At 44.8% G+C, this 27,907-nt stretch overlaps 1 protein-coding gene across 2 annotated transcripts in view; it reads left to right on the top strand.

Annotated features, from left to right (window-relative positions):
- tmem104 (transmembrane protein 104) overlaps positions 1–27,907 on the top strand; it is a 51,855-nt gene that overhangs the window by 12,101 nt on the left and 11,847 nt on the right. For both annotated transcript variants that reach the window (XM_030378801.1, XM_030378803.1), the window contains exons 7-9: positions 1,091–1,190; positions 2,449–2,545; positions 23,487–23,580. In XM_030378801.1, coding sequence (XP_030234661.1) covers positions 1,091–1,190; positions 2,449–2,545; positions 23,487–23,580 — 291 coding nt within the window. The remainder of the gene's footprint in view (positions 1–1,090; positions 1,191–2,448; positions 2,546–23,486; positions 23,581–27,907) is intronic.

Below are 27,907 nucleotides of genomic sequence, written 5' to 3'. Positions count from 1 at the left end.
CGACTGGGCGGGCGGGGATTCGGCGCTGGGCTTTTCCCTCTTCGCTCGCCGCTACTAGGGGAATCCTGGTTAGTTTATTTTCCTCCGCTTACTGATATGCTTAAGTTCAGCGGGTTGTCTCGTCTGATCTGAGGTCGTATTCGAGATTGGTTGTGGTGTGGCCTCGACCGCCTTGACGACGGGAGGTCTCACTGGATGAGGTGGCGCCACGAAGCGGACCACCGGAACACAAGCGAAGCAGGACAAGACAAACGAAAAGCGGGACACTGACACGATGAAGAGGGCAAAACGGAGTGCAGTATGGAGCCACTTTAAGTTGGTTAATGACGACAAAGACGCCAAATGCACAGTATGTGGAAGTATTTTTAAGTACAACAACTAAACGACTTTGTTGTATTACCACCTAAATGTGTCAGATTCAGAAGGAAATTCAGCTTCTCAGAAGAATTGCCGCTTATCAATTAATCGATCATCGATCGATAAGATGTAACAACTATCGATTAATGAATTACTCCATAATTTGCATACCTAATGGAAATGTTGTAATTTCACATAAAGAATGAGAAGTAGAGGGTAGAACAGTCTGAGGGATGATTCCTATTATATTAAAACTTGGGCGGTTTTGCAAGGAAGGAGGAAGGAAGTGATGCCTAAGCCCGGTATTTATGATAATATCTAACAAAGACTTGATCGTTATTGTCTCAACCCATGGAGCTTGAACCCCAGCACTGAATGCACGAGTTTGAGCCGGCTTAAATTCGTACACCATTAGCCGCCAAAGGGGCCAGTAATGAGAAGGAATATCATGTTCTTACACATAGTACGTTTAACTGTTGATTGGCATTGTATCTGGGATCGTCTTAGCTCTGGAGGTAGAGCGGTTGATTTGTAACCGGCAGGTTGCTAGTTGGATACCCTAACTCCTCTTGACGAGCCGGCTGTCACCATGCATGACTCCGCCGTAGGTGTGAGAATGTGTATGAATCGTAGGTCCCTTTGGATAAAGGCGTCTGCTAAATGTCAATGTATCTGGATGTTATTGGTTCTGGCCCTGCTCTCCTGACCCTTTTGTCGCCTCTCCTCCTTCCAGTGGGCGTGAACATGTTCTACATCTGCATCATCGTCTACCTGTACGGAGACCTGGCCATCTACGCTGCCGCAGTGCCCATCTCCCTCATGGAGGTCGCCTGGTAAGACCCAGCACTCTGTCGTCATTATGTATTGTGATATACCCACCCCTTTGATTGGCTGCTGTATGAACCAATACTATTATAGACAGGACTATACAATCTATATGCATGTGTGTGAAGGCAAGACACACGTTACGTTAGGGCGGCACGTGGCTAAGGAAGGTAGAGCGGGATGGCTGGTTACCGGAAGGTTGCTAGTCAATCCCCAGGCTCCTCCTAGCTTAGTGTTGAGGTGTCCCTGAGCAAGACGCCTCACCCCGACTGCTACTGGCGAGCTGGCTGTCGCCTTGCGGGGTCGACGCCGTCGTAGGTGTGTGAATGTGAATGTGTGCATGAACGGGTGAATGTTAGGCCGCTTTGAGTGACCACTGGTTAGAAAAACGCTGTGTAAATGTATTACTTTAACCATTTACATTTACTTGGATTTTTTACTACCATTTACTGTTACTAATAGACTCGCAGTGATTTTTGATTAAGGCAAAATGGCCGGGGTTAGGCATCTTGCTCAAGGGTGCCTAAGGTCAGGCTGCAGATGGAGGGAGTTGAACCCATCACTTTGAAGGGGTGATAACATCCTAGCCACTAGACGAAATATCGCTATCGAGCAAGTGTGTCTAAACGAACGCACGCGTCGCACACGCGTCGATCTCTAGAAAATACAATACACTTACACAAAGCGTATTTGCATGTGCAGTACGCAGACTTGACACATTGGGTGTGGCAGTCAGTGAGTCCCTAAACCTCACCCCCACCCTCCCCTCTGGAGAAGGAAGAGCAATAATGTGTTTGACCGGTGGAGGCTTGGTTTCAGGCCCAAGCACTCCCAGACTGCCTTCCATTTCCACTTATTGGAAGTGGACGAGGCGCCAATAAAGGATTTCATAAAGACGGACGTGGCCCTAGGAGTTAGAAAACAACGACCCACAGAAGTAGCAGGGGAAAGACGCTAGTTTCAGTGGCACTGTGTGGAGTTCCACACCGAAATATTTACACAATATAAACACAATGATTTGATTTGTTTTTTCTTGTTCATCTCGGTTCTGTATCTATTCACGAATACTGGCAATAAAGTATTCCTTATATATCCAAGTTATCACCCCAGCCATAACCTATGTTATATTTATGATGTTATTCCATGCATATTGAGAGGTATAGCATGGGTCAACAAGTAAAAGAAAAAATTAGGGGTCATGTGGACATGAAAGGGCCACCATTTCCCCATAAGTCCTCTAAAGAGCTGTGTGTTTGTTCTCTGCAGTGGAAACCACTCGTGCAGTGCCGGCACTGTGAAGTACAACGACACTGACCTCTGCTGGGGCCCCGTCACCAGGAACGACGCCTACAGGGTTTTCTTGGTGAGTTTTGGCCCCTCTTATTACATGCCTCCATCCCTCCTTTAACTCTGTCCCTCTGTATCTCCACCCTCCTAGATCCCACTCTGCCTCTCTTCATCCACCCCGTTATCACTCTGTTCCACTCGTTCTCCAGCCCTCTATTCTCTGTATCAGCCTTCTCTTCTAGCCCTATTATCTGCTGTCCATCTATAGCACTTTCCCTCCTCCTTTTTCTGTCCATTCTTCTTTTGCTCTATCCACCTATCCCTCTACCTCGCTCTTTCTCAATCCAACTTTTCTCTTTCCCACCTTTCCTATGCCTCTATTCAATCTATGGCAGACAAGGGACGTGTGTGTGTGTGTGTGTGTGTGTGTGTGTGTGTGTGTGTGTGTGTGTGTGTGTGTGTGTGTGTGTGTGTGTGTGTGTGTGTGTGTGTGTGTGTGTGTGTGTGTGTGTGTGTGTGTGTGTTTACAGTGACATTGATTGATTGGGCTCATCATTCTTTTTTTTTCTTCTGTTGTATAAATGGAAAATCTTCCCCTTTATCGATTTTAGTTTTTTCCTTTTTCCCCTTTTATTTTCTACTCAATATATGAGCCTATGAGGTTATGTTTACGTTCACATGCGTTTTTCATGCATGTTTACGCATGCGGTAAATGTGTCATGGATTCCAGTGGTTCTGGACTAACAAGTCGATGGGTTGCGCATTTGGTGCTGAATAATGATTAATTTCTAAACCTGTGTGTACTTAACGACGTTGTCATGTTGGACCTGCTCTGTGAAAAGTTTAAATAAATAGTAGGAATGTTACTAACACATTTCCTCATCTGACAGGAATGATATATAGGGCATTTCTCAATCTGCGTTCTTCTCTGTACTTTTGTGTTCTTGTGTCCTTGTGAACCGTCATGTTTTGCGGACTTAGTATTGTCCCAATGCACAAGTTAGCATTTCACAAAGAACAATTAAAAGTATTGGAGCTGAAATGCTCCGTAAGCACCTCGTGGTGTGGGCTAGCGAGGTGCTAGTAACTCTCAGACCTCTGGGGCTAACGGGGCAGACGACAGAGGAAAAGCACGTCAACAACTGTATAACCAATGTAATAAATTAAACAACAGAAGCCGTACGAAAGGGGACTGTCGTTATTTTTTTATTGTGAATAGACATAAACTTTTTAGTGTACGGTTGAGGAGTAATCAGATGAGCTTCAATTGTTATAGGTGATAAAGCCCTGGGGATATTGTGCAATGCCAGCAAAAATCGATCGTCTCAAACTGTCAACGGCGTCCTACGTGCTCGTGACCTTGCAAGGTCGTACTTCCAAGTAGGAGTAGCAAGTATGTTCTCCCCAAGAACACAAGTCGGTTCTGTGCATTCTTGGCATTGATAAAGGCCCATATTCATTAAAATCGCCCGCTTAATGTCATTGGCTGATCCTCACTGATGTTGTGGCCTTCCTGTCAGTCGATTGGTTGGATGTTATTTAGATTATATGTGCCATATTGACATATTTTGCACATTTTCTTTTACATACGCTTGCCACACACTCCCTCTTCTACGGTTTTGTTTTCCTGTAGGTAAATAAATCATTGTTTATCGACATTCGTATTTGCTAGCATGTGGCATGTATCATCTCCACTGTCATTCCGCAATTATGTTCCCGGGTCAACCCCGGGTTTTGTTCCAGGCCGGGTCAGCCTACCTGGCCTCCAAAGAACCCTCTGATTAACCTAAATAATTTAGGGACCCCTTCCAGCCATCCTCCATCTCGTCCACTGTGGCACCAGACAGCCCCCCCCCCCCCCCCCCAAACCCCAGTTTTGGTGGTGGTCAGAGGACGAGGTGTGCTTCATGATCGTGATTTCGGGACAACAACTACGTATCCCTCGTATTAAAACCCGCACAGGACAGAGTTACGAGGGTTTGGTGAGGCCGCTTACTAAATCCCCCTCTGTTCAATACGTGTTTATGGTTTTGGCCTTGGCTGTTGTTCAAGTAAACATATTTATTTTGTGGGGGAGATGAGGTGTATCTGTATTTTTGGATGGTGTGTGTCTTAAACAGCCGTGTTTTCATCAATTCTCTATCTATTTGGTCTTGTATTGTACTTGTTTAGTACTATAATGAATCAGCCCTCTTGGACAGGACAGCGGGGGTATCAATACCGGCCTGAGACGGCTGACTTAACCAACTGTTTTCTATTTAAGTCCATCTCCTATTGGGCTAACCTGACGGTCCGCAGAATACTCCAAGGCCCTGCCCGACAGTAATCTGCTCAGAGATATATTGTGTCTAGCCTGCATATTGAAATGGTCCGTCCATCCGTTCACTTATCTCTGATGGAGCTCTGAACATTTCTTTATATTGAGCGTAACATCAAACTATTTAACGTCACCCCCTTTCAGTTTCTGTTCAGCAGCAGGGCTGATGGAGTTCACCCTCCGTTTACAGCACCATCCCGGATGTAGTTGAGGTTAGAGTTTCTTTTCCAAAGACCTCCTGAGTACAAGGTGTACTTTGTTTTGCACTCCGCTTGCCTCTTACGGGATGTGCTTAGCAGACAACTCTCGGCGTCGGCCTTCAACTGGACCGCTTCCAATAGAAGGACAATCTGTTAAAGTAAGGATTTTGGTCTTACTGCTGTCAACTGAATTAATTCATCTTGTGGCCAGAGGCTCAAGAGAATGGAAAAAGGAAAAACACTTCAAAGCCAGGCCTTTTAGTCAGACGTCATCGGTTCTCTTTAGAGAGTGAGCGTGCGGTATCTGAGACTTTGAAGGGAACTCTGCATTGCCCTGCATTGTTCCACTATTGCACTATGTCTGCGGTATTGGGGCCGTGCCAGGCTATTAGGCAAGGTTATCTTCTCGCTTGCTCAATATTGATGTTTTCGCCCGTCTACGCCATCAGACATCATCCATCTTGGAGATATCTCACAGCTGCCATCGAGCTACACAGTGTGTCTGTCTCCTACTGTATTTCCTGTTTTTACAGGGTGTGAGTGTATCGTTTTTATCAGCAGAATGAAGCGCTTCAGTCTTGGCAAAGAGTGACTTTCTCCCAGCCTTGCTCTGGCACTGTGGAATAATTAATATCTCAGAGCAGGCTGAAATGGTTTCGTAGTCTACTAGTAAAGAGGTGTACCCAGCATTTTAACACAGCTTCTGTGTGGTAGGGGTTTAGTCGAGGGGTTAGGGCTATTCAACGTCCTTATCAAGTGGGCCGAAAAGGAAAACCACTGTGGGTTCATGGGCCACACAGAGTAAAACTACGTGAATGAATAGCTACAAATAAATCGTACTTAAAGTAGTGTTAACTTAATATATATAGTACTACTACATGGAATAAACTTGTCAGACGCATTCCTTCCTTCTTCACTTTTAATCGTATCATTATAAAAGATTTTGTTCTCACATATTTTGGACACGTATTTAGAATTAAACAATGTTGTTTGAATCATCACAAAACAGAACTACTGTACATATGAGACATTTTGAGCCAGTGAGTCAGTGAGAAAGATTGCACTGCCTTGTTTGCCTCATCCTGAGACACTCATGCAGCTTCTCGTAGGTCATGGAGCAACATGCCCTTGTTCTGATGGCATTCATATGAGGAAAGCTAGACTCAAACGTATCGGTTGAGCCAAAAATTGTCAGAATAAGAGATGCCAGTTTCTGATTGTGGGGTACTGATACTGGCTAGTATCACCGGCTACACACAGAAACCTGATTTGCATTCAACTATGTTTCTCCTTTATTTTATTTATTTTTTGCGTGGAACCTCTTGCGGGCCAGAAAAAAATTAAGAGGGGCCGCATTTGGCCTGATCAAAGCCCAGGCAAAAGGTTCTGGATCAGAACCCTGATGTCCGGATTCTACCTGTAGTAGCTTTTCTTGATCCCGATAACTGACCTTACTCGTTAATGACTTGTAACTAAATTAATGTATTGCAAAGAATTCACTTATTATGATAAAACAATCAGTTAAATCATTACAGTGTCGCTAGTGCCTCCATCTTTCCTGTGTGCACGTTATGTGCTGAGAGGTTAAGAATTTGGTTCTGTGTCTGTGCGGTCTGTTTTTGTAGAGGGGTGCCTCACTCTGGGTGTAGGCATGGGAGTGAGACTGGAGCATGCTGTGTCCCCGCTGGAAGCAGAGGGGAGCGATACAGGACCTTACTCTAACCATAACGTCAGTAGAGCTCCGTAAACGAAGTGAAGGGGGAGGATTAAAGTGTAGCTCTGCACGGGCTGTAATCCCTGTGTGGGTGGATGGGTGTCTGAGGGAGAGAAACAGAAAGTGAAAGAGATGCGGGAGAAGGAGCCATAAAAACAAGATGGGGAAGATGTCACAATCGCTCAGGGCGGAGATGTTCACATTGATGGCTTTTTCCTCTTCGACCGTCCCGCTTCCCTCTCTCCTGAATGCCTCGTCTCTTTCTAAACTAGGGGTCAGTCACGCCTCTTGGCGCTCTCTGCGGCCACGAGTGGGGCTGTATCACACCTCTGCATCGTTCGGCCTGGCTGCCACGCTCGCAGTTTTTCTGTATCGGGGTCTTGGTCAGTTAGGGGTGGTTTGTCGGTTGCCTGCATTGATTGGGCGGCCGGTAGGTGAATGGATCACAGGTTATATTTGAGTGCACATCTTCCTCCGTTTTGATGACTAGTTCGTGATGGAACCTGAGGTCAGGGACCAGTGAGAGTATCACTTTTGGTCAAATCAGTGAAAAAAGTTTTGTTTAATCCTCAATTGTCATGGGAATAGATATATTCTGCAGAGTAAGCCAATGTTTTTAATTACATTTTTATTATTCAAAATTTCAATTTTAATTGTAATATTTGAAAGCTTTTCTAATCGCAAAAGCTCTGGATATTTCCAACCATCGTTTACCCAGCTTATTTGTGTGGTCTCTAATAGAAAGAGACAGTATTGCTGCCCGGTATCTACAGCCATAAAACCCTAATCACCATACAATGGATTCGATTAGACTCTCAAAAGAAATAACCTCAAGACAAACAAACCGTAACTAGTAGGGCTGTAACGATACACAAACTCACGATTCGGTTTGTATCACGATTTTTGACCCACGGTTCGATACATCCCACGATTTTTTTGAAATTTAAAAAGCATTTTATTTAAACAACACTTATATACCAATTAACTTAATGTAACATTTAATAACAAATAATTTGGAACACTGAACAGATTTGAACAGAAAGAATACTATTAAAGTATAGCTAAATGAATAAAGAAATAACGTGTGGGAGGATGCTTTTTTCAACTGTTTGGTTGGTTTAGTCAAATATCCTTATTAGCACTACTTATTAGGCTATGTAGCTTAAATAATGACATAATCAGGCCGTATAGAATGCAACATGTTTAATAGCCTAACTTTCAATAGATGGAGAAAAACCTGAATGTCATGAACGTCGCAATAATGAGGCGTTACGAGTAGCATATGTGTGTGTGCCAGAATGGCAATGTGCGTATGCGTGTGTGAGTGACGTCAGCGAGTGAGTGGAAGAGCGAGGAGAGCGAGCGGTAGCGCGTGTGTCTAGTGAAGAAGCGAACGAGTCCGGTAGAATAAAGTACCCATCCTGTCAATAATCGGTGGCCGCTTCATTCCGACCTATAAGCAGACAAACTGCCAGTCAAATCACACAAAACACTAGAGACAGGATCACACAGGCCCCCTCTGGATAAATGTCGTTCATATCGCATATGAGCACTTCGACGGCTGTGGAGAAATGCGATCCTCCGTAGCCACGGAGGATTGCAGTCGCATACTTACGGCATCGATAGGAGGGGGCGCTGTCAGCAGACTATTATCTAGACAAATTATTAGCAAATTTCAATCGGACAATTTGACCGCAGAGTTAGAAAGAGCGTATCGCGCTTCTGCCTTCTCACACCGCGAGACAGGATCGTGGCTTTGAGTATCGCGATTTTCGGTTTGATACGCGTATCGTTACAGCCCTAGTAACTAGACCTGAAGAACGTATGCCACAATGGAGGGGTTCACATTTACTCAGCAGCAATAATATCTGCATAATCAAACCTTTCTCCAATTGGTAAAGGAAGAGGGACTCTGACATCTGATCTTGATTTAATAATTATTATTTGCTTCAAATGGATCATTGTCTCATGTCACATCGGCAACATGACTTGCTGTCCTCATCCTTTTGTGGGTGGAAGCTTTCAGAGATTAAGGATCAATTGACAGAGACTTGACCTCATGTCCAAATCCCCTATTCTTGTTTCATTGACATTGGAACCAGTCCTTCGATGCCCCTGAGGCCAAGTATCAGTGTACCACATTTCTGTTGAGTTTCCTTTTTTCACTCCGACTCGTCCCCTTCACTGGAGGTTTTTGAGTGATTTATCTTAACTGACGTATGTGTAGCTGGCCTTGGCCTTGAGAGAACTTCTCCTGTACGCATTAAGTTCTGCCGACAGCGTGACTTATAGGGGACAGTGGTACTCCCTGGGGTGTGCTTCAGCATTAAACAAGCGAACAAGCCTTGACCTCAATTAAACAGAGAATTTCAATTAGGGCTCCAGAACAATGTGACTGGGGCTTTGGAGTTGGATTAACCCCCTTTTGTAAAATGACCATCATTTCAGTGTCTAGTCCATTTTTTCTCTTTTTGACCGACAAAGTGAGAGAAAAAGTGATTAAATCTATGTGTTCTGTTAGTGTATGTGTCCTTTCTTCTCATGCTGCACTGTAGATTAGTTTGACTTCATGCATATGTTGGTGAATTATGAAAGGTTATTTCATTGTTTTTGTTCTCTTTTTAGGGGTCTTTTTAGATTACCTAGGCAAGGCATTTAAAGGCACATTATTTTCGGACCGACATTTAGATAAACTCAAAATACGCAATGGAGTACTTGAGTCATTCACTTTCCGCGTTCAACTTTAAACTTTTAAACATGTTCTGCAACTTGTTCAACTCTACCAATATCAGTTTGTGGTGCTGAGCTACAAAGGTCATCATTTACCCCAAAATATTCAGTACAAATTTTATTCTGTTTTTATTTGTTGAGATATGTTCTCGACCTTGGCTGCTGTCTAAATTATTTCATAATTGTTTTATTAATTATTGTTTTACTTACTGCTATTCCTTATGTAACATTGAGAATCAGAATTAGAAAAATGTAAATTCAAGTACAAATCAACAATAAAAGGGTTGAGAGGGTAATAAATCCCACAATAAAAAATATGGTTTGTGCAGTATTGGCAATGTCAAATGCATAATATGCATTACGCTTAATGAGAGTATGGTTGAGAGGTTAGGCTTGTAACATATGCAGATAATTAATTGATTTGTAAATCAAATGACTGGAATGGAGTGAAGTCGAAGCCGTAACTCCAAACAAATCAGCAATGGCAGCCATGCTGAGCGGAACGCTGCACTGTTCAAACTGCTGCCCTGGCTTTGTTTAAAGGAGGCTGTACGCAAACGCATTAACACCAGTTTAATTGACATTCATGGTACCTTGCATGGATGCATACGTTGTTCCCTCTGCTCGTTTGCAGAATTAGTAGTGAGGTACATTCAGAGGTTAGTGTAATGGATGCAGCGCTGGAGAAACCTGAGCGAGAGGGGGAGAGAGAAAGAGGGAGAGAGAGTTCAACTTAAAGAGACGGATGGAGAGAGGTAGGGAGGGAGGGAGGGAGAGAAAGGGAGACGGGGAGAGAGATAGTTCAACTTAAACAGAGGGACGGAGAAGGGGAGATGGATAGAGGCGATTAGTTTGTTTGCATTGACCGCAGTACGAGCTGTTACTGTACCCCCAGTCCAGGTGGTGTATTAACATTGACCACAGCAGGTAGAGCCTCCTCTGAACTGAGCACTGTCTCACAGCAGTACCTGACCATAGCAGCAGGGGGTGCCCCATCAAAGCTGCTCATCGGTTCAGACGGGGGAGGTAGATTGGCCATCAGAGGACACTTGGAGGTTGTAGAGGGATGGGTCACAACAACATTAAAGATTTGACAAAATAATCTTGGTAAAATAATCTACATGTATACCAGATTTGAAATTTGTTTTTGGTTTTAGACGGGGAGGAACTGATCACAAGTACAGGGTGGTACGTTTAGATGGATATTAGATACTGGGGTTACATTTAAATGTTTGTCTTGCATATTATGCAGACATTTTCTTTTTTCATCCAAAACTGTCGAGGTCCTTGGATGACAAAGTGGGTAATGAAAAAAGCACAAATGCATGAATTCATCAGAAAGGTTCAGTTTTCCAGGTGTTTTGTTTTGGTATTATATCACACTCACTGCCCCCCCCCCCCCCCAATATGTCTCTCTGGACGACAGTGTGTCTGTCTTTGTTGTGCAAACAGCAACATAGCGCCATGCTAACACTGGCACTCTGGGCCAAGGACGTTGTAATGCCCTCTCACTTTATGTACGCATGGAGGGGGCGGCGGCAAAGGAAACGTGAATCTCATAACGAGAACCTTTTGAGTCTGACTCCGATTAAAACACGGACAGGCGAACAATAAGACGTCGAAGCGGCCACGCCCTTCAGCCTTGACCTTGAGTGTAAGTTCTCCCGTCGGTCCACCGCGGGGATTAATTGATGACCCTCCTCCGAGGTCACCGCCCGTAGGGTGCATCTCATCAGGATAGGGGGGGCAGCATCCTGGTATCCACCAACCTATGGAGAATGACAATTTGTACCTAATTGAGCTTTTTCATGCAGGGGCCCCACAGAGGATTGACGGGTGTGCTTTGTGTTGGGGCTGTAATGAGCGTAATGGGTGGGAGCACTTTGGTGGGGTGGGTGGAGCTCTGTATCCACCTGCTCCTCCCACCCCATTCCATTGGTCCAAATGAAGGGCGGAATAAAAATCATCGTCCTCTATGAAATCACAAGCAAATAATGGCTTTTCATTTCCTCCCCGGAAGCCATTGTAAATCTTAACTGCGCCATTGCTTGTAATGTTTTAAGAAGTGTGTGATTGCTGGTGCTGGTGGTGGTAGGGGTAAGGGTGGTGGTGGTGAAGGGGTACATATATTATTTTATAATGTATTATCTCTAATGGCAAAAAGCAATAGCGTAAAAGGGCCTCCAGGCCTAATCAGAGGCCTGCACCAAAAAGTTATCTATTTTATTCTTTAATTTGCACAATTCGGTTTAAACTGATTGCCTGCGCCGAATGATCTTTAATGAGCACCATTATGGTAATCAAAAAGTAACCAAAGTTATGCACTTAGCACAAAATCAAGCGCACAGCTAGCACTGTTCCTGGGGAATTTCTGCCAGGGCATCTGTGCCTTGAAAACGAGATGGCTTTAAAAACTGGGGACCTCACTTGGCTCTAATGGTAGTGTGATGGATGCTGTCTTTTAAAGGGGATTGGAAGTGTTTGTTAAGTTTCTGTTGACCATCAATTTGTGTAGTCTTGGGATGTCACTGCCTGAAAATACACCAACAGAAAAATGTATACAGTAATATATAAAAAAATAATAATTCTACATTGATGTAATGATTGTGACAGTAACCGTCATTAACAAGGTCATGGTGAATGTCATTGCTGGCATCTGTTAATGATGAATATATTTACACAGATTATATTGGAAAGTCGCACAATATTACATTAAGCCCCGTGGAGCCTCGATGTGTTAAATTGGTGGACTCCCCCTTTACAATGAAGATGTAGAACCACATCCATTTAAACAAGCTGTCTTGCCAATCAGGCGGGTCACGGCCAGGGGTTCCCCATCAAATTACCCGGCTATCGGGGACTTTTAAAGCCCTTTGAAAGTCAGCTGTGACAGAGCAATATACCTGTGGCTGAAGCTGAGTTATACAGGCTGGCTGCTGAGCCATCGAACATAAAAGCAGCGTTCTCCATAACCCATTAAAGTCACGCGAGTGGAACCGCCATGCGGCCTGCCAAGTCTCTCTGCGGGTGACTTGATGCGCAGCCCACTTTTTGATCAGGAAGTTTGTGTTCACACACCTCTCTGGCCACGCAGTGGATGCAGCCGCCTCTCCTTGTTTGAGTTGATGATTGTGTTTGCTCGTCGCCACTCCAGAGGCTGATTCCGTGCCCCGGCAATTAGTTTAAAAGATGTTTATTCTGGTTCGGATTTATTTAGGCTTGTCAAAAAGAAGTGTGATTAAAACCAGAAATCGGCAATGCGTTCCTCCGCAGGGGAACGACTTTCGTTTGATGTCTGTGTTTGCCATGGGGTCTTGCAGTGGAGCTGGATGGGTCATAAGGGGAGATGGGGAGAGATGGGATGTGGTTAATTTAAACTCGATGCTTGTTTGCAATGCATTTTTTGTTTTCATAGCCCCGTGAAGATTTATGCGAAGAGGGTACGAGTGGATATTGGCTATTTACCAAATGCACATTGAGGCTCATCCGTGCCTCGGCTCATCGTACCTTGCAAGTTAAACCCTGATTGTGTATTGACTACAAATAATGAACGTGTACTTTAACATTAAAGCTTTCCTGTGTGGAAGAGTAAATAACTTCCTTCAATTATAGTCTCCCTCCAAAGCAATACTCTTCTCGAAAAACTTAAAACTAAACACCAAAAGAAAATGTACCTGTTTCTGTCTCTCTGGGACGTTACCATGTACATCAGTAGATACAAAACATTGTATTTGCATTTACATTTACATTTAGGGCATTTAGCAGACACTTTTATCCCAAGTGATTTACATTTGTCAGAAGAAGAGAAACAATATATCGCTGTCAATACACTAAGGATGTTCATAGCAACAAGTGCCAAGCACTAACAATTGTAAGGTTAACCCATTCCCCGTATTCAACAAAGCATTGTTTATATTGTTGTAACAAAGCATATTTATCTTTGCCTTTTACACCTTTTACCATCATTGTTCGACTGAGGACCGTTCCTTTGATTTGAGATTTGATCCAGCACCCGAGTGGTTTCCCTGCCCTCTTTAAGAACAGACCCCAACAACCTCTTCCTCTATGGTTTGTGTTGTGGCATTAGTGCCCATACCCATGCACCTCCCAGCCATGTGACAGGTGGTGTCAGCACACACTCCCTCGGTGCATTGCCCTGGAGAGCTCTGGCCAGCCAGCCAGCAGACACATCGACCCCCCTCCACCTCCCCCTACCCCCTCTCTCCCCCTCTCCCCCCCTCTCCCCCCCTCTCTCTTCGACCCCCAGCAGGGCTGACCAGCCAGACGGCCAGGCATCACTGGACATCCCATCAACTTCTCCCTCTGTCTTTGGTGCGAGCAAGCCATGTCCATGCAGGCAACGGCGTTGTTTATTCATGCTGTGTGTGTGTGTGTGTGTGAGTGTGTTTGTGAGAGTGTTTAATATCCTGGGAGTTGTATTCACGCCCGCCCGCTTGCTATGCTCCTGTTGGGCGGCTGTTTGATACAGAGCTGGCTCACACTGAGACCATGTCTTTGCAGTCCAATGCCCCTCTTCTTCTGCTGTCTGTGGGCATTGGCCTTCGCCAAAATTGTAATTGGTGTAAATGAACTGAAATCAACGCTTTCCCTGTAGTTCATCTCATTGTGTCCTCCATCGTCTGTTTAACGTGTATTAAATGAGCCCACTGGGCAAGTCTATCGCTGGAGGTGTCTGACTGCCAGCTGACATCTTCTGGGTTTGAAGCGCCGAATGACTTCAGCCTATCTGTAGGGATCTTCGAGAAAACAGCAAACTCCTACCTGCTCCACAATGACTCGTATCTCAATTCACTTTGGAGGAAATGTGTTGGCGAAATAGATTGTTTATACTTCTCCTGTTGTAGATATAGTGTTTTCTAGGGGTTCTGATTAATCAGCCTAGCCTTGGAAAGACTTTTTGAAGTGACTTCCTCCGACAGTGAGCCAGCCTATGTTGGCTCATTGTGTTGGCGCGGAATCTCATCTAATAGCTATTCATGAATAGCTGTACTTGCACAGGTTCCTACACAGTTTATAATTGGATTAATATGGATATTGCTGCACTTGAAATATTGAAGTGGTTGGATTAATTGTGGGTCATTAAAGGTTGATAGATATCAGCTATTTCTTGAGCCTAAGCCTCCTCTGGTTACCGCCATGAGTAACACGTTTTGGAATGAATGGAACAATTAAACACCTGTGAGCGTTCAAGCCTTCCCCGTCTCAGATATCTAAAACATTCTTGGGAATCATTTCCTGCTCATTAATTTGGGGTAATTTACTCTGGTGTGTGTGTGGAATGTTAATGAATATTTTGAGGTTTCTGTCCTTTAGTTTACATCCTAGCAGTTTGCTTGATGAAGATTTATTACAAAGGGTGATTCATGTTTGATGTGGTAGGATCTGATTGTGGTTCAATAAAACAACCAACACAACCCATTCTATCAACACAAGTCCTCTTACCATACAGCCCATCTAACAACATAACACAACACATTCCATGATAGCATAAAGCAACGCACATGCTGCAGACAGCTTCCATACATTTGATTTATTACCACCACTGCACACCCTTCCCAACTGTCTCCCTATCTTATATCTCTCCTTAGCACACACACACACACACACACACACACACACACACACACACACACACACACACACACACACACACACACACACACACACACACACACACACACACACAGGTTGAAAGATATCTCATGGGCTTCTGTGGCCTATTTCGTGCCATTATAATTCTGGATAATTCCCACCACCACATTCAGCAGTCTTATCTTGTTTCTAACAAACGCTATGGTGAATGATATACTGCTTTTTAAGTGGCTGTAATGCTAATGTATTCTGCGTTCCTATCATGTATTCTCTATTATCAATAAAAACGCCAAAAGACATTTATGTATGACTATAGGCATGACTTCATGTGAATAAATGGATTAATTATGCCTTCACCTTTATTCATCTCCTTCAAAATATGACAACCTGTCATGAATAGATAGACAAATTCCACTTTGTATCTTTGGAGAACTGCCCAATGACTTGCAGCCAAAGCAGTCTTGCGCGGGACGAAGCCTGCGCCATCTTCCACCTCCTTTCTGCTGGCATCCAGCTTTGATTGGCACGCGTTGCATACAGTTTGTCTCTGGTTCCGTCGTCACGGCGACCGTCCGTCACCGCCGCGCCTTCACTGTGAGGGGATGGAGTGGGTTTGGCCCGTGACGAATGGCCGCCCAGTCCCCTGAGGGAGACGATGAATCTGGCTTGAAAGTACACTTTATTAAACCCGAACAGAAGAGGTAGTGCCCGTGGTCGTTGTTTACCACAAACGTGTTCCTCCTTGTTCATTTGATCTAATGGCCTTGTCTTCTACGTGTGTTGATTATGGGGCAGCATGTAGCTCAGGAGGTAGAGCGGGTTGGCTAACAACCGGAAGGTCGCTAGTTCGATCCCCGGCTCCTACTAGAGTGTCGAGGTGTCCCTGAGCAAGGCACTTCACTCTGACTGCTAACGACGAGGTGGCTGTCGCCTTGAATGGTTGACACCTCCGTCGGTGTATGAATGAGTGCATGACTCGGTGAATGTTAGGCCATATTGTAAAGCGCTTTCAGTGGTCACTGGTTAGAAAACGCTGTATAAACGCAGTCATTTAGTGACCATTATATGAAGCATTTGTTTTAGTTAGGGCATATGGTTTGAAATGATGATAGAAGTTTAAACGGATGGTGTGTTGCATGATCTGAACTGTATTCACTCTGATCCTCCCAACAGTAATTAATTGATTTAAGTCTTGATCCAGCAGATTTTGGTTCACTGCTGTTTGATCCCATGAGACCCAATGGCCTGAAAATACCCCTCATTCCCTCACCCCACATCTAGTCTGTTTGGAATTAACAAATGTCCCACAGTACATTACCCACACTATGGGTAATTGGTGGAGCGTAATCCCTGATTTTCCGTTGTATCTGTCATCTGATGGACCACACGGGGCCAATCTCCTAATGCCGTCCCTAGGGGGCTGTCCCCTTTCGGGTATCTGCCGGACCCCTCTGGCCCCTCTTAACGCTCTCATGGGTGTTGTTCACCCTTAACCCCCGTTGTGTTGGCCCTCAAGGGCCCAGATTTATCCATTCAGATCACCGACCCCCCCTTTTGAGTTATAGGGTTTGTACAAGGCCGAACAGCTGGGTGTTACGGGTGGGCATATGGCTTTGTTACGGCTGCCACAAATTAACATCAGAGTAATATTCAAAAGCACCCGGACATCTGCACGGCGATGGCATTCGACTGGTCCCCAGGACCGGGACACGAGAACGGGGCGCAGGACGCGGCGATGAATACCTGAAACGGGAGTGGTAGGGCAATGGGAGGGGGGGCTAAGTATATGTAGCACAACCCGTGATGTATGAATCGTCTACTGCATAACCAGCTACAGAAGGCCCTTGCCGCAGCACGTTGCAATTAACGAGTTGATTGGCTTGTGAGTGCGGAGCGATGCAAGCTGAGGCCAATTAAAAGCCCAACATTCTGCTGCCTCTGAGCACCATCGCCGCTTCAAGCCTGTCCGCGGGGAGATAGGGCGCCCCGCTGGTGTGGATAGTGATTGACAATCCCTAAGAGGCTCTTCATTCAGTGTATTTTCTTTACCATTATTGGGATTACTCACCGTGGCTAATCTCGTATGATCCGGTAATCTCTCAATTGCCCGTTGATGGTGTCCCTGTTTGGAATTGGTTATAAATGGGATCCATTAGGACATGGGTTCCGGATCGGTGGTTTATGCGCTCACTTGTTGGTGTGTGTGTGTATGCATGCAGGTGTGTGTGTTTGTGTGTGTGCATGCATGTGTGTGTACACGTGTGTGTGTGTGTGTGTGTGTGTGTTCAAATGTGTCTGTGCGCATGCGACATGCATGTGTGTGTGTGTTAGCATGTGTGAGTTTGTTTATGTGTACGCGTGTGTGGGTGCATGTGTGGTCACAGAATAAATCCTTGTATTTGTGTCCATTCCTCAGTTTGGTCACCTAGACTGCGTCTCATTGGAGATTCAGCCTTTATTGCGTTTCAGCCAAGTGTGTGATTGCGGTCGGCCCGGTTCGGTTATACACCGCTGAGAATTCTCTGTTATTGAGCCAGAGAAATGGCTGGTGCACCACCGTCCCAGCCGTCAAGAAGCAAAACCCATCTGCATGTTATATTCTGTTACACCCAGGTAGAGGAAAGCACATGGGCAGCTTCCCTCGAATTGATTTGAGACACGTTTCCTATAGACGGAAATTGTTTCCGTCTGTTGATAGATTTATTATGCCGTCCATGAAACGTAAGCAGTTTTGGTAACAAAGGGATGGAAAAGGCCCTCGAAAGAGATGCGATTGTGCTATCCTGGCTCTGCTGGGAGGAGATTGCCTGAAAAGCTGAACATAGTATTAAATGAACAAATGCATCGGAGCTTGGTGTCACTCGTACTCTGAGTTATGGAATTGCAGTTCCATAACTCATTTTTCAGTCCCTTTCCTTGTCTTCTGTGTTCTATACCCTGTTTAACAACCAGCTCCTGTCTGACTCTCCTGCAGGCATTTTGACTAATCCTGAAAAGGTTAATTTTGTTTGAGTTTTCAGTCCAAACCAATGTCGTTCCCTGTGATGAATCATTTGGCTCAGAGAGATTTCAGTCAAAGTCTCCATTTTGGAGAGAATAAAAGAGCCTTTTGCAGCCTTGGATGTTTTTCCATTGTGTGTCAAATTAGACAAGCTGACAAACCGTTCCCAACATAAGGTTAATTAAGCCCGGCTGCCTTAAAAGACTACCCAATATTTTCTCCGTCTGTATATGTCACCACAGCTGTGTTACAGTGATTGCATTTAACCAGTGCCCTTTAGACTTCTTCCAGGAAACTGAAGAAGTTAAAGTCTATATGAATCCTATCTCGGAATTATCGTCCGATATTCCAGAAGCTTAATAGACCAGATAATTATTTAAAAAATCAGTAATAATAATATATAAATAAACGTTAACCGTGAAGGTCACTAAAAGTGTTATACACACACTTAACTTAAGGTCACCAACCAGCTACATTGTTCGAATGTCAAACTGACATTCAACCAGAAAACAAAACAGTAATGGATCAAACGTCTAAAAGCCAACCCCACCTGATGCTTGGCAGGGTTGCGGGAGACAAGGAAAAAGTGAAAAAGGTCATCTCACCATTCACTCCTCAAAGGTGATTCTTAGTGTAGCGCAGACTCCCAGCCCCCCCGCCGAGCCTTGTATTTGATCCCTTAGCGTTCCTGCAGATACTGCTGAAGGTGCGCTCCACCTCGTTTGAAACTGTGTTTTGCTTTAACATCGCCCGTCGCCCCCGGCAGCATTGCGCGCTGTCTAATCCCGGAGTATCGTGCCAAGTCACTCGGCTCTGAGTCACACTCGAGCACACTAAAGTCCCCTGTGGTTTCCACTACACCCCTCCCCTTATATTCTTCTTCTTCTTTGGTTTGATTCCTTTCATTTCTCTGTATTAGTTCATGGGGTACCTGATGCCACCTGAGACAGGTGGTTTTTATTGAAGGAATGGAGCATTCTTTGCTAGTTTGGGAAGGGGGGTGAAATTGCTAACAAAATGGAGGATTGCTCCTACCCCCATAAGAGCAGGTACTTCATCGTCGTTACCTCCCCATCTCTCCGGGCTTGCGGCCCGGCTGTCAGCTTCGTTGAAGTGATGGGCCCTGGGGAAATGTATTTTTGTTAACCACGCCGGTGACCTTTCTGAAAACATTCAACACGCTGTGCCGTGTTGTGTAGAAGTCATCGAGGCTTCAAAAGAAAGGACAGGTGACATGCGTGTACTTTTTTTTGTTCAAGTCACTTTGGGCACAGTTTTCTTTAATATATTGGGATCAGCGGTATTATTTGTGCTTGGGCTCTACTGTTACTCTGGTGTGTTAACATGATGGAAGCCAAGAATTCTGATTCGCTCTCATTCAATTATTATTTGTAGTAGTAGAATAGGTAGTTGTATTGGTTAGGTGCTGTCGTTTTGGATGCATGCCATTTAGGAGAAGTTTAGGCTTAGGTCTCAGCTGAAGATACTGGGATCCAATTTTCAAATGGGAAACACCATTGCCACAACACTTCCCAACCGAAATAATATTAGTTCTAGTAATTACATCTGTAATCGTATATCTGTATCTAGTGCTAATAACTGTAATGCTACGCACAACAATTCTGCTCCCGCCCCTGAAAAGATAGTGTGTGGCGATGGAGGGAAGGATTATAGAGCAGCACGGTCGAGGCTGTAATAGGACTGCTGGAAAACCCAGTGGTGTATAGCGCCCATTTATTTTGTGTGTGTTTGGGAGTGTGTGATTGTATTGGCCGGTCCCGTTGCAACGGTAGAGTGCTGCAGGCAGCCCTGGAGCCATCATGGGATGTGTGTTTAGCTGGGAGGTGCGTCGTTGATTTATGAACGCTATACAGACCAATGACTTCATGGTAAAGGGAGGGATTCATCATCCTGACCCACAGTCTGTGCAGGTATGGCTGGAGACACCTTTTAGAGGGGGGGGAACCCGAATTGGCTCAAACTGTAGAGGGAGAGAAGTAAAGAAATGCTTGCATGGTTGGGTATCATTTGTATTAATAGTTCAGAACAGTCATGTTTATTCGATGTTGTTGTTATTCGTATCATGTTCTCGCTCTGGAGTAATTGGTATGAGACACAAATTGCTCTAGGACAGACCATGGTAACTCTTAATTCAGGATCCTCTCTCAGCCTACGCAAGTACAGGACAGTCGTAGAATTAGTTTGAATCACAATTCTTGCAATTGGATAATTATAGTGTTGTAAAATGTTGGATGAATGATCCCCATGACATCGTTTTTAGTAAATTAATCAAATTCATTGAATTTTTTTCTGAATCTTTATGTGAACCCCGCCAATCTCTCTGTATTTAACAGTAGAACGGCCGTGGTGCGCTCCGGGTAGAGTGTGTACCGTTTAGGCCCAGTCGTAATCGCAGCGACGCAGGGTTCGGTTCCTGCCCGTGGTCCTTGCATGTCACTGCACGTCCTCCCCTTTATCTCCCATACCTTTCTGTCTATCTCTCTCTATCATGAAGCAAAGAAAATAAAAATGTTAAACAGCAGAACCACCGTGAAGGGGTCTACGTATTTGATCGCTAGTAACTATGAAACACAAAAACTAATTTCAGCCTTGAGCTTTCATGACCTTTACTAAATAGTTATTAAGTTTTAACACGCGTTTATACCCGGGTTCTTACATTTCTGAAATTATTCGTTAAAGACGGTTCAAAGTGATTTTGCGTCTTTACAGTTGTAAGCATGATCCCTGCTGTAGCTACACAACCGCAGTTTACGTTTTCTCCAGCAGGCGTCACAAAGGTACAGGTTCACTACAAGACTAATATCAAAATCTATAGCACCTGCACCTGCACACAATTGCACAAAATATAAGATCACGATAAGAAAAAAAAATAAATAATAATAATAATTTGGAGGGATGTGTTTTGGTACATCAGACGCCATACAGGATTAGTTTACCATCGTGTCAGGTTATGGCTGTGATATTGTCCCCATGCACTTAACCTCTTGGTTTATATTGTTTCTCCATTTGCCAAAAAGGCAATCGTCAAAAATGTACATTTTGTCAAAAAATTGTTTTCCGTTACGACAGCGTCGACCTTCAATTAAAAGCCCATCTGCCAGGGTATCCCATAACCGTAGGTGGTTGCTGCGGAAACGAGTCCGATGTGCGTCTTCAGACTGCCCTCTACACGAAGGAGTGGAGAGGCCCCCCCCTCCCCCCCAGGCACATAGGTCCGATGGTACTCCCCCGTCAGCCTGCCGTCCTCCAATAACTTAGCCCTCCTGGTCATACACATCTCTACCCTTAATGGCTCGTCTATTAGCTGTAATGGCCGTTTGAAATGTATGCCTTGGCTTCGGGCCTGCAGTGCGATATGCTGGGGAGGGCAGACGATATGAATCGATACGTGTTCTAAACGTATCCGTCTTTACAATTTGATAAGTTACTAAAAAAGGGTTGTCTTACTTTTGATTAGTACAGGTTCAAGTACAGTTGACTCAAGGTGTGTGTGTGCGTGCGTGCGTTTGTACTAGGGAGAGATAAAAGATAGGTAGAGAGTTTGGAAGGGCGTGCATTGGTAATAAATCAAATGTATACCAGCTGTCTTCAGCATGTGTGTTGCGTTATGTTGTCATGGAGTGTGTTATGTTGTTAGCTGGGTTGTGTGGTTAGAGGACTTGTGTTGTTAGAGGGGGTTGTGTTGGGTTGTTAAATCAGAACTCTTGTGTGTGGTAAGCTGTGATTGGTGTGTGTAGTTGTGTGTTTCTCTTGTCTGTAGTAAGCCGTGATCGCTCTTGGTGTGTATTTGTGTGTCCGCCACGGGCTCTGTGTGTTTGTGTGTCAGCCGTGACCTGTGTGTGGCCGTGTGTGTCCGGTAAGCGGGGGGACACCTGTGGGCTAAGCGCTTCAGAGCAGCTCTTAAGACGACAAGTCGAACCTAAAGTGTTCCCCTCAAAGTTCAGCCGCCAATCAATGCGGGCGGCGGGCCCTGAGATTGTCCCCGTGAGTGGGACCCCGGAGTCGGAGGTCTGTAACGCAGCGCACGGACCCGGGGCCAGACCCGCAGAGAAGATGGGATTCTGGGTCGGTCGCTAAGCCAGTGGGCCTGATTTGAGCTCTAATAGAAAATACTAGCTGATGGCCTGATAGGCAATCAGGGGGAGGATGGCCAGAGAGAGACTCACTTTCCGAACAAACTGTAGGAAAAAGTGTGCAGAGTTCTGTGAGCGAAAGCAAAAAGGCTTTTTTCTTATAATATATAGTTTTTTTCTGTCCCCTTTTATTTTCGCCTCTTTACCCATGAAGCTACAATTTTAGAAGCAAGGTCACACCCGCAGAAGATTGTCATATTGAATCCCATCCTGACTTGTTCTTGGGGATATTTGGATCTTAAAGGTTTGTTGATGCAGACCTGCGGTGTTATGCTACATGTCATTCTTGCTATTCTTCAACCCACTTTGCTTTCTCTACTCATCTCTCCTTTCTACAAAATGCACAAAGATGCCATTCCAAAATACATATGTAACGTAAGAATCTGATTGCCGCCTAAATTACTTGACCGCAACAACCAGATAGCCGCCAACAATCAAATCTGAACTAGGGGTGTGAACGGTTACAAAAAAATGTTAACGGTTACACAACCCCTTTTTTTTTGTGTACACGGTTAACCGTGTTTTTTATTAATCAATGATTTTTTTATTTTTGTGGACCGCTGTCACGCTATAGGGGGATTATTTGTTTATCAACACAGCGGATGCGCGATCAGAATGATCGCAAAAAGAAATTTGTTTGACCGGTTGCCATGGTTATCTCTGTGTGGTTAATTTGCAGTTGCGGTGTTAATTAGGATGTTGTCAGCTAACTGTTACATTAAACTGTAATCAGAAACAGCGGATATATGCTATAGGCCCTAGACTAGAGTATCTGTGGTATAAAGGCTGGGACGGATTTCGAATTATAAATAAGTAAACTTTATGTTGAAAGTATGGACTGTCTTTTTTTTTTTTTTTTTACGGTTTTCGTTTACTTATTTTTCCTAAACGGTTATGATTTACTAACCGGTTACACGTGTACCTCCATGTGCACACCCCTAATCGGAACATTAATTTACATTTACATTAGGGCATTTAGCAGTCGCTTATTCCCAAAGTTACTTACAATAGGTTCATTTGTCAGATGAAAGAGAAACAACAAGATATCGCTGTTAGCACACTAAGGATTTTCATAGAACCAAGTGCCAAGCCCTCACAATCGCTATGTTAACCCATTCCCCGTACATAACAAAGATAACTAGAATACGATGCCACACAATGCCAGGTACCATTTTTAAGTGCCAGGACGTACAACATACAGTCAGTGTGTATATTAAGTGCCAGGGGGTTGTTGTGATCACAACGTTCTTCTGGCTAAACGTCCTCCTCTGCTTCTCTCTGTCCCCAGGCCGCGTTCACTCTGCTGCTGGGTCCCTTTACCTTCTTCAACGCCCAGAAGACCAAGTACCTGCAGATCCTCACCTCGCTCATGCGCTGGATTGGTGAGAACAAGCCCCGCCAACCTCTGGCCCTGCCGAGTCGTTATGTCACGACTATGTTGTTAGATATCCATAATTCTCTGGGCGCGGTATCATAGGACCCCTCCCCAACCCGTCTCTCTATACTATATAGTCTTGCTCTCTCTCTCTCTCTCTCTCTCTCTCTCTCTCTCGCTCTATGCTAACGTTTCTCGCTCTCGTTCGTCCATCATGGCCGGCGCTCTCTGCCATCCCTCAGCCTGACGCTGGTGACAGCACATCCAAGCCCTGATTGGACCGTCACTCACGGGCTCGGCGGCTGAAAATGAAACCCCCATACTTCACGCAGGCACACACATACACACGCACACACACACACACACACGTGTCCACCACCTGCCCAGACGCTAGCACATATGAACCATTACAAATGGATACACACACGCACGCACACACGCACGCACGCACGCATTCGAATGAAGACAGAGGGTTTTCCAATGGACTTCCCTTTTCCCGAAGACTTTTGAGTTATAATCGTTAGTCTGATAGCAGCTTGGCTCAAATCTTGGTAAACAGGCTTTTCACTTGAGAGGAGAGGAGGTGGGCTATGTAGGCACCGTAGTGCTGTGTGTGTGTGTGTGTGTGTGTGTCTGTCAACTCGCTGTCGGACCGTAGAGCGAGCAAGAAAGCAAAGCTGGTATTGGTGTATCAATACGGCGGGAAATTAGTATTGGAATAGTTTCAAGTATATTTAACATCAATATGTTTATATATTTATTTATTTTCTGACAACCCTAGCCTGGCCTATCTTAAGGTGGTCTGTGCTTGCCAGTGAACCTTTGCTATGCTGTTCTAACCTGTTATAAGGCGGTCTATCCTGGCCGTGCCTTCAGTGTGTCTGTGAGTGATGGGTGTTGTCACTCAGAGGGCCCACTTATCATTCAACATGGCAGAGGTTTGTTCAGTATTGGGGCCGGGGCCACGGCACAGGGGCCACATGTAGACAGACGGTCAAGGCTCACAGCTTACGGTTCATCTAGTCACCTTTTGAATGGGACTGCTGAAAACCATAGATCTATATGGAGGGACTCAGTCTGTCCTGGGACAAGGCAGACGTTCTCGACTGCCATGTCGACTCGGGGACTGAAGTATACTGCCAAGAAACTTATGACAACAGCCTAATGGACAGTGATATACAAGGAGTGTTATATATTGGATTCATTAGCAAGCTAACAATAGAGCTCACCAGCTTTGTTTTTAGATGATTGAAAGAAATAAAATGACAGCCCTGTACTCTCATTTAATCTTTCTGCCGGTGTGCAGAAATAAATATAGCCCAGGGAGGCCAAAGGGAAAAGGACGTGAGAGATTAGCGACTCAAGAGGAAGATGGGAAAAGACAAGACAAAACTGTAATAATCCCTGAAGGAGAATTTGGTGAAAAATAGTTGTATTCTACCTTGGATAACCCTTCCGGAGTGTTCTTGACAACTTTTCAAATATCAGAGGGGATATCTCAGTGACTTTGAGACACACATTTATAAAAAGCTGTTATACCTGGTGTTTGGCAAATAAGATAATGTAGATAAATACAATGTATATATGAAGCAATATCAAGGTCCTCAAAAAGTCAACGACCACAGACACCACAGAAAAACTACCATCTTAGTTTTTAATTACCGTAATTCAATTAAAAACAATGACTCATAAACGTTTCACTCTTAGACCGTGGTTAAAGACCATGGCTTCCACTTGCCTGTCTACAATAAAAAATAAAGCACATTTAGTTCACGTTGGTTTGAAGAGCTCACAGTTTTGTTATCTAACTTCTATGTTTTCGTGGTATGGGCCGAAGTCGATTTAGATGAGAGACGATTGCGTTGGTGGAGTTATGAAGGCGGGGGGTTACAGTGTAAGAGGGTGCATCTGTCTTGAGCTTCACAGAAGCCGTGGTACTAAAAGGCCTGCAGCATGTAATATTTCAGCTGGTTACACTGATATGGGGCTCATTGTGTCCATATTGTATTTTTATATTTTTATATTCTTTGTTTATATTCTTTGTGCAAGTGCAGCCAAACTTTTAACACTACTTTAAAGTTTTTTAATTAGCAATCAAACATAATCCCCCAAATTGTTGTTTTGGTCCAACTTTGGCTAACTCTTGTGTAATGGGTAAGGCTTCCTCATTTACTGCATGACGTGTTTATAATAAGGTCTGATAATAAGGTGATTCTTTATCAGTGGAGTGCATCCTCCTCCTCTTCATCTTCCTCCTCCTTTTTCTTTCTGGCTGGCAGCTTGGAATTCTCAAACAAAGACGAGCAGTACTTGTTGGAAGACTCACATGAGGACATATATATACATTTTCCTGCCAAGTGCGCACACATCTTCCATTGCACAAGGAAATGGGTTAAGGGTTAAGTTCTGGTGTGACTCCCAGCCAAAAGATCGAACACTTTGGCTGCAGTCTATCTGTAGAGGTCCTTGAGCAAGATACCTAACTCCTAGCTACCCCTTAATGGCCTGGGCAAACACAGTTCCCTATAAGCTGCTTTTGTATGAAACTGATAAATTACACTTTATAAAATGAGTCCACCATATCACAGTTTATTTATTTATAAATAAATAAAAAACTAACTTTTTCGATCCCCGCCGGAGTCGCCACCCAACGTGTCCCTATCATTAATCATCCCAGACGAGGCGTGGCGGTGAGGCCTCCCTCCATCGCCAGGCCACTGACCCGCGGTGCACTAGGGGTTGTATAGAGATGTGCTGGTGCGACCGGGCCGGGCGGGGGGGCCGGGATTAGCGTTGTTAAGTGAAGGGGCGCATCACAGAGCGTCTGGCTCGGCAGCTGGTGGAGGCGCAGGGTGGAGGCACAGGCCATCTTGACGGGGGTCAGTGTTGCTTAATTAAAGCCATACCACACACACACACGCAGGCATACCCCAGATGGAGGTCTGCGGGTGAGGGGAGGGTTTTGTTTGTTTAGTATTTTTTATTTTTTTCTGTTGGGTTTCTGGTCGTGGAACATGGGGGTTCTGGACTGGTCGACTTTTGGAACAGGTGTCACCCCAGAACCAGTGTGCAATTGTTTGGCCGGAAATCTTTACTAATGCTAAATGTGAGATTCCAAACAAATGTATTCGTAACAAAACAGGAAAACCCTGCGTAACGCAGACCCTCGCTCCTCTTGGTTTCGGGATACGGGACAGATAAATACTGGGATTGTCCTGCAGAACTCCGGATAGTCTGATTTCCACCAAAGCTAGAAATACAAAACACGAGCTTGATAAAGGCGTCTTCTTATCAATAAATACGCAAAATGACTTTTAGTCAGCTTCATCACAAAATAAACAAAAAACATGCACGATGCATAGCCTCTTCAACCTGAATAAACCTGAATCCGCCGTTTTCTCTGAAGAACTAATTGAAAATGTCAATTTGAATAACCCTAAAGTTCACCTGGGACATTCATTCAGCCTGAACCCTCCTCAAAATCAACCTAGCATGAACAGGAGGAAGAGGAGGAGGAGGAGGAGTGGTGTTCCTCATCAGTATCTTCTGAACCCCATCCTGCTGAAGGGGGAGATCCACAGGGTGGACTGAACCATGAGGCTAAATTCAACCCTCGCCCGCCGTCACAGACTGAATAACCGCTAACTCAAATGGAAGACCTGCTGCCCCAGTGACCCGTAACCCCCCCCTGTTCCTCTCCAGCTCCTCCAATCCCAACCGACCCACCACAGGAGCAAGGGGAATACCCCCCTAGGACAAGTGGAGACCTAGCCCATTTTATAACGGTGTGCGTCTATGTGTGCAGCCCATACACACAGACGTGTGGGGGTGAGTTTGTGTGGGCGTCCCAGTCTTTGATGCGTGTGTCACAGTCCTTGAGGTGTGCGCTCAATTCCATTAGCCTGTTCTGTGGTAGTACATGGAGAGTTAGTGATGCAAGCCACCGCTCTGGGAAAGAGGCTGTTCCTCAGTCTACTGGTGAGTGTCTTATTGTCCTGAACCCTTCCCCGGATGACAGCATTTCAAACAGGGCATGGGCGGGCTGTGTGGCGTCCCGGATAATGCTGCTACCCTCGTTGTTCCGTCGATCGGCATAGGTGTGGGAGCTTTATTGTTACACAAAAATCAGAACTCACTTGTGTGAATGTGCAGATAGATGGATCAATGGATGGATCCATCGACTGTTGGATGGATGAATGGATTGAGTTAATTAAAAAATAGTTTTTGATGGACGGCTTCTTGAAATGGGTTTCAGATCGATCAGTCCAACAGTCGGTGGTAAGTGTTTTAATCAGGGCTGTTAACCTTTTGGATCCATCCAACGGTAAGGTAGC

This window comes from Gadus morhua, chromosome 2 (assembly GCF_902167405.1).
Source record: "Gadus morhua chromosome 2, gadMor3.0, whole genome shotgun sequence".
In the NCBI taxonomy this organism is placed as follows: Eukaryota; Metazoa; Chordata; class Actinopteri; order Gadiformes; family Gadidae; genus Gadus; species Gadus morhua.
This window is presented reverse-complemented; position numbering and strand designations above follow the sequence as displayed.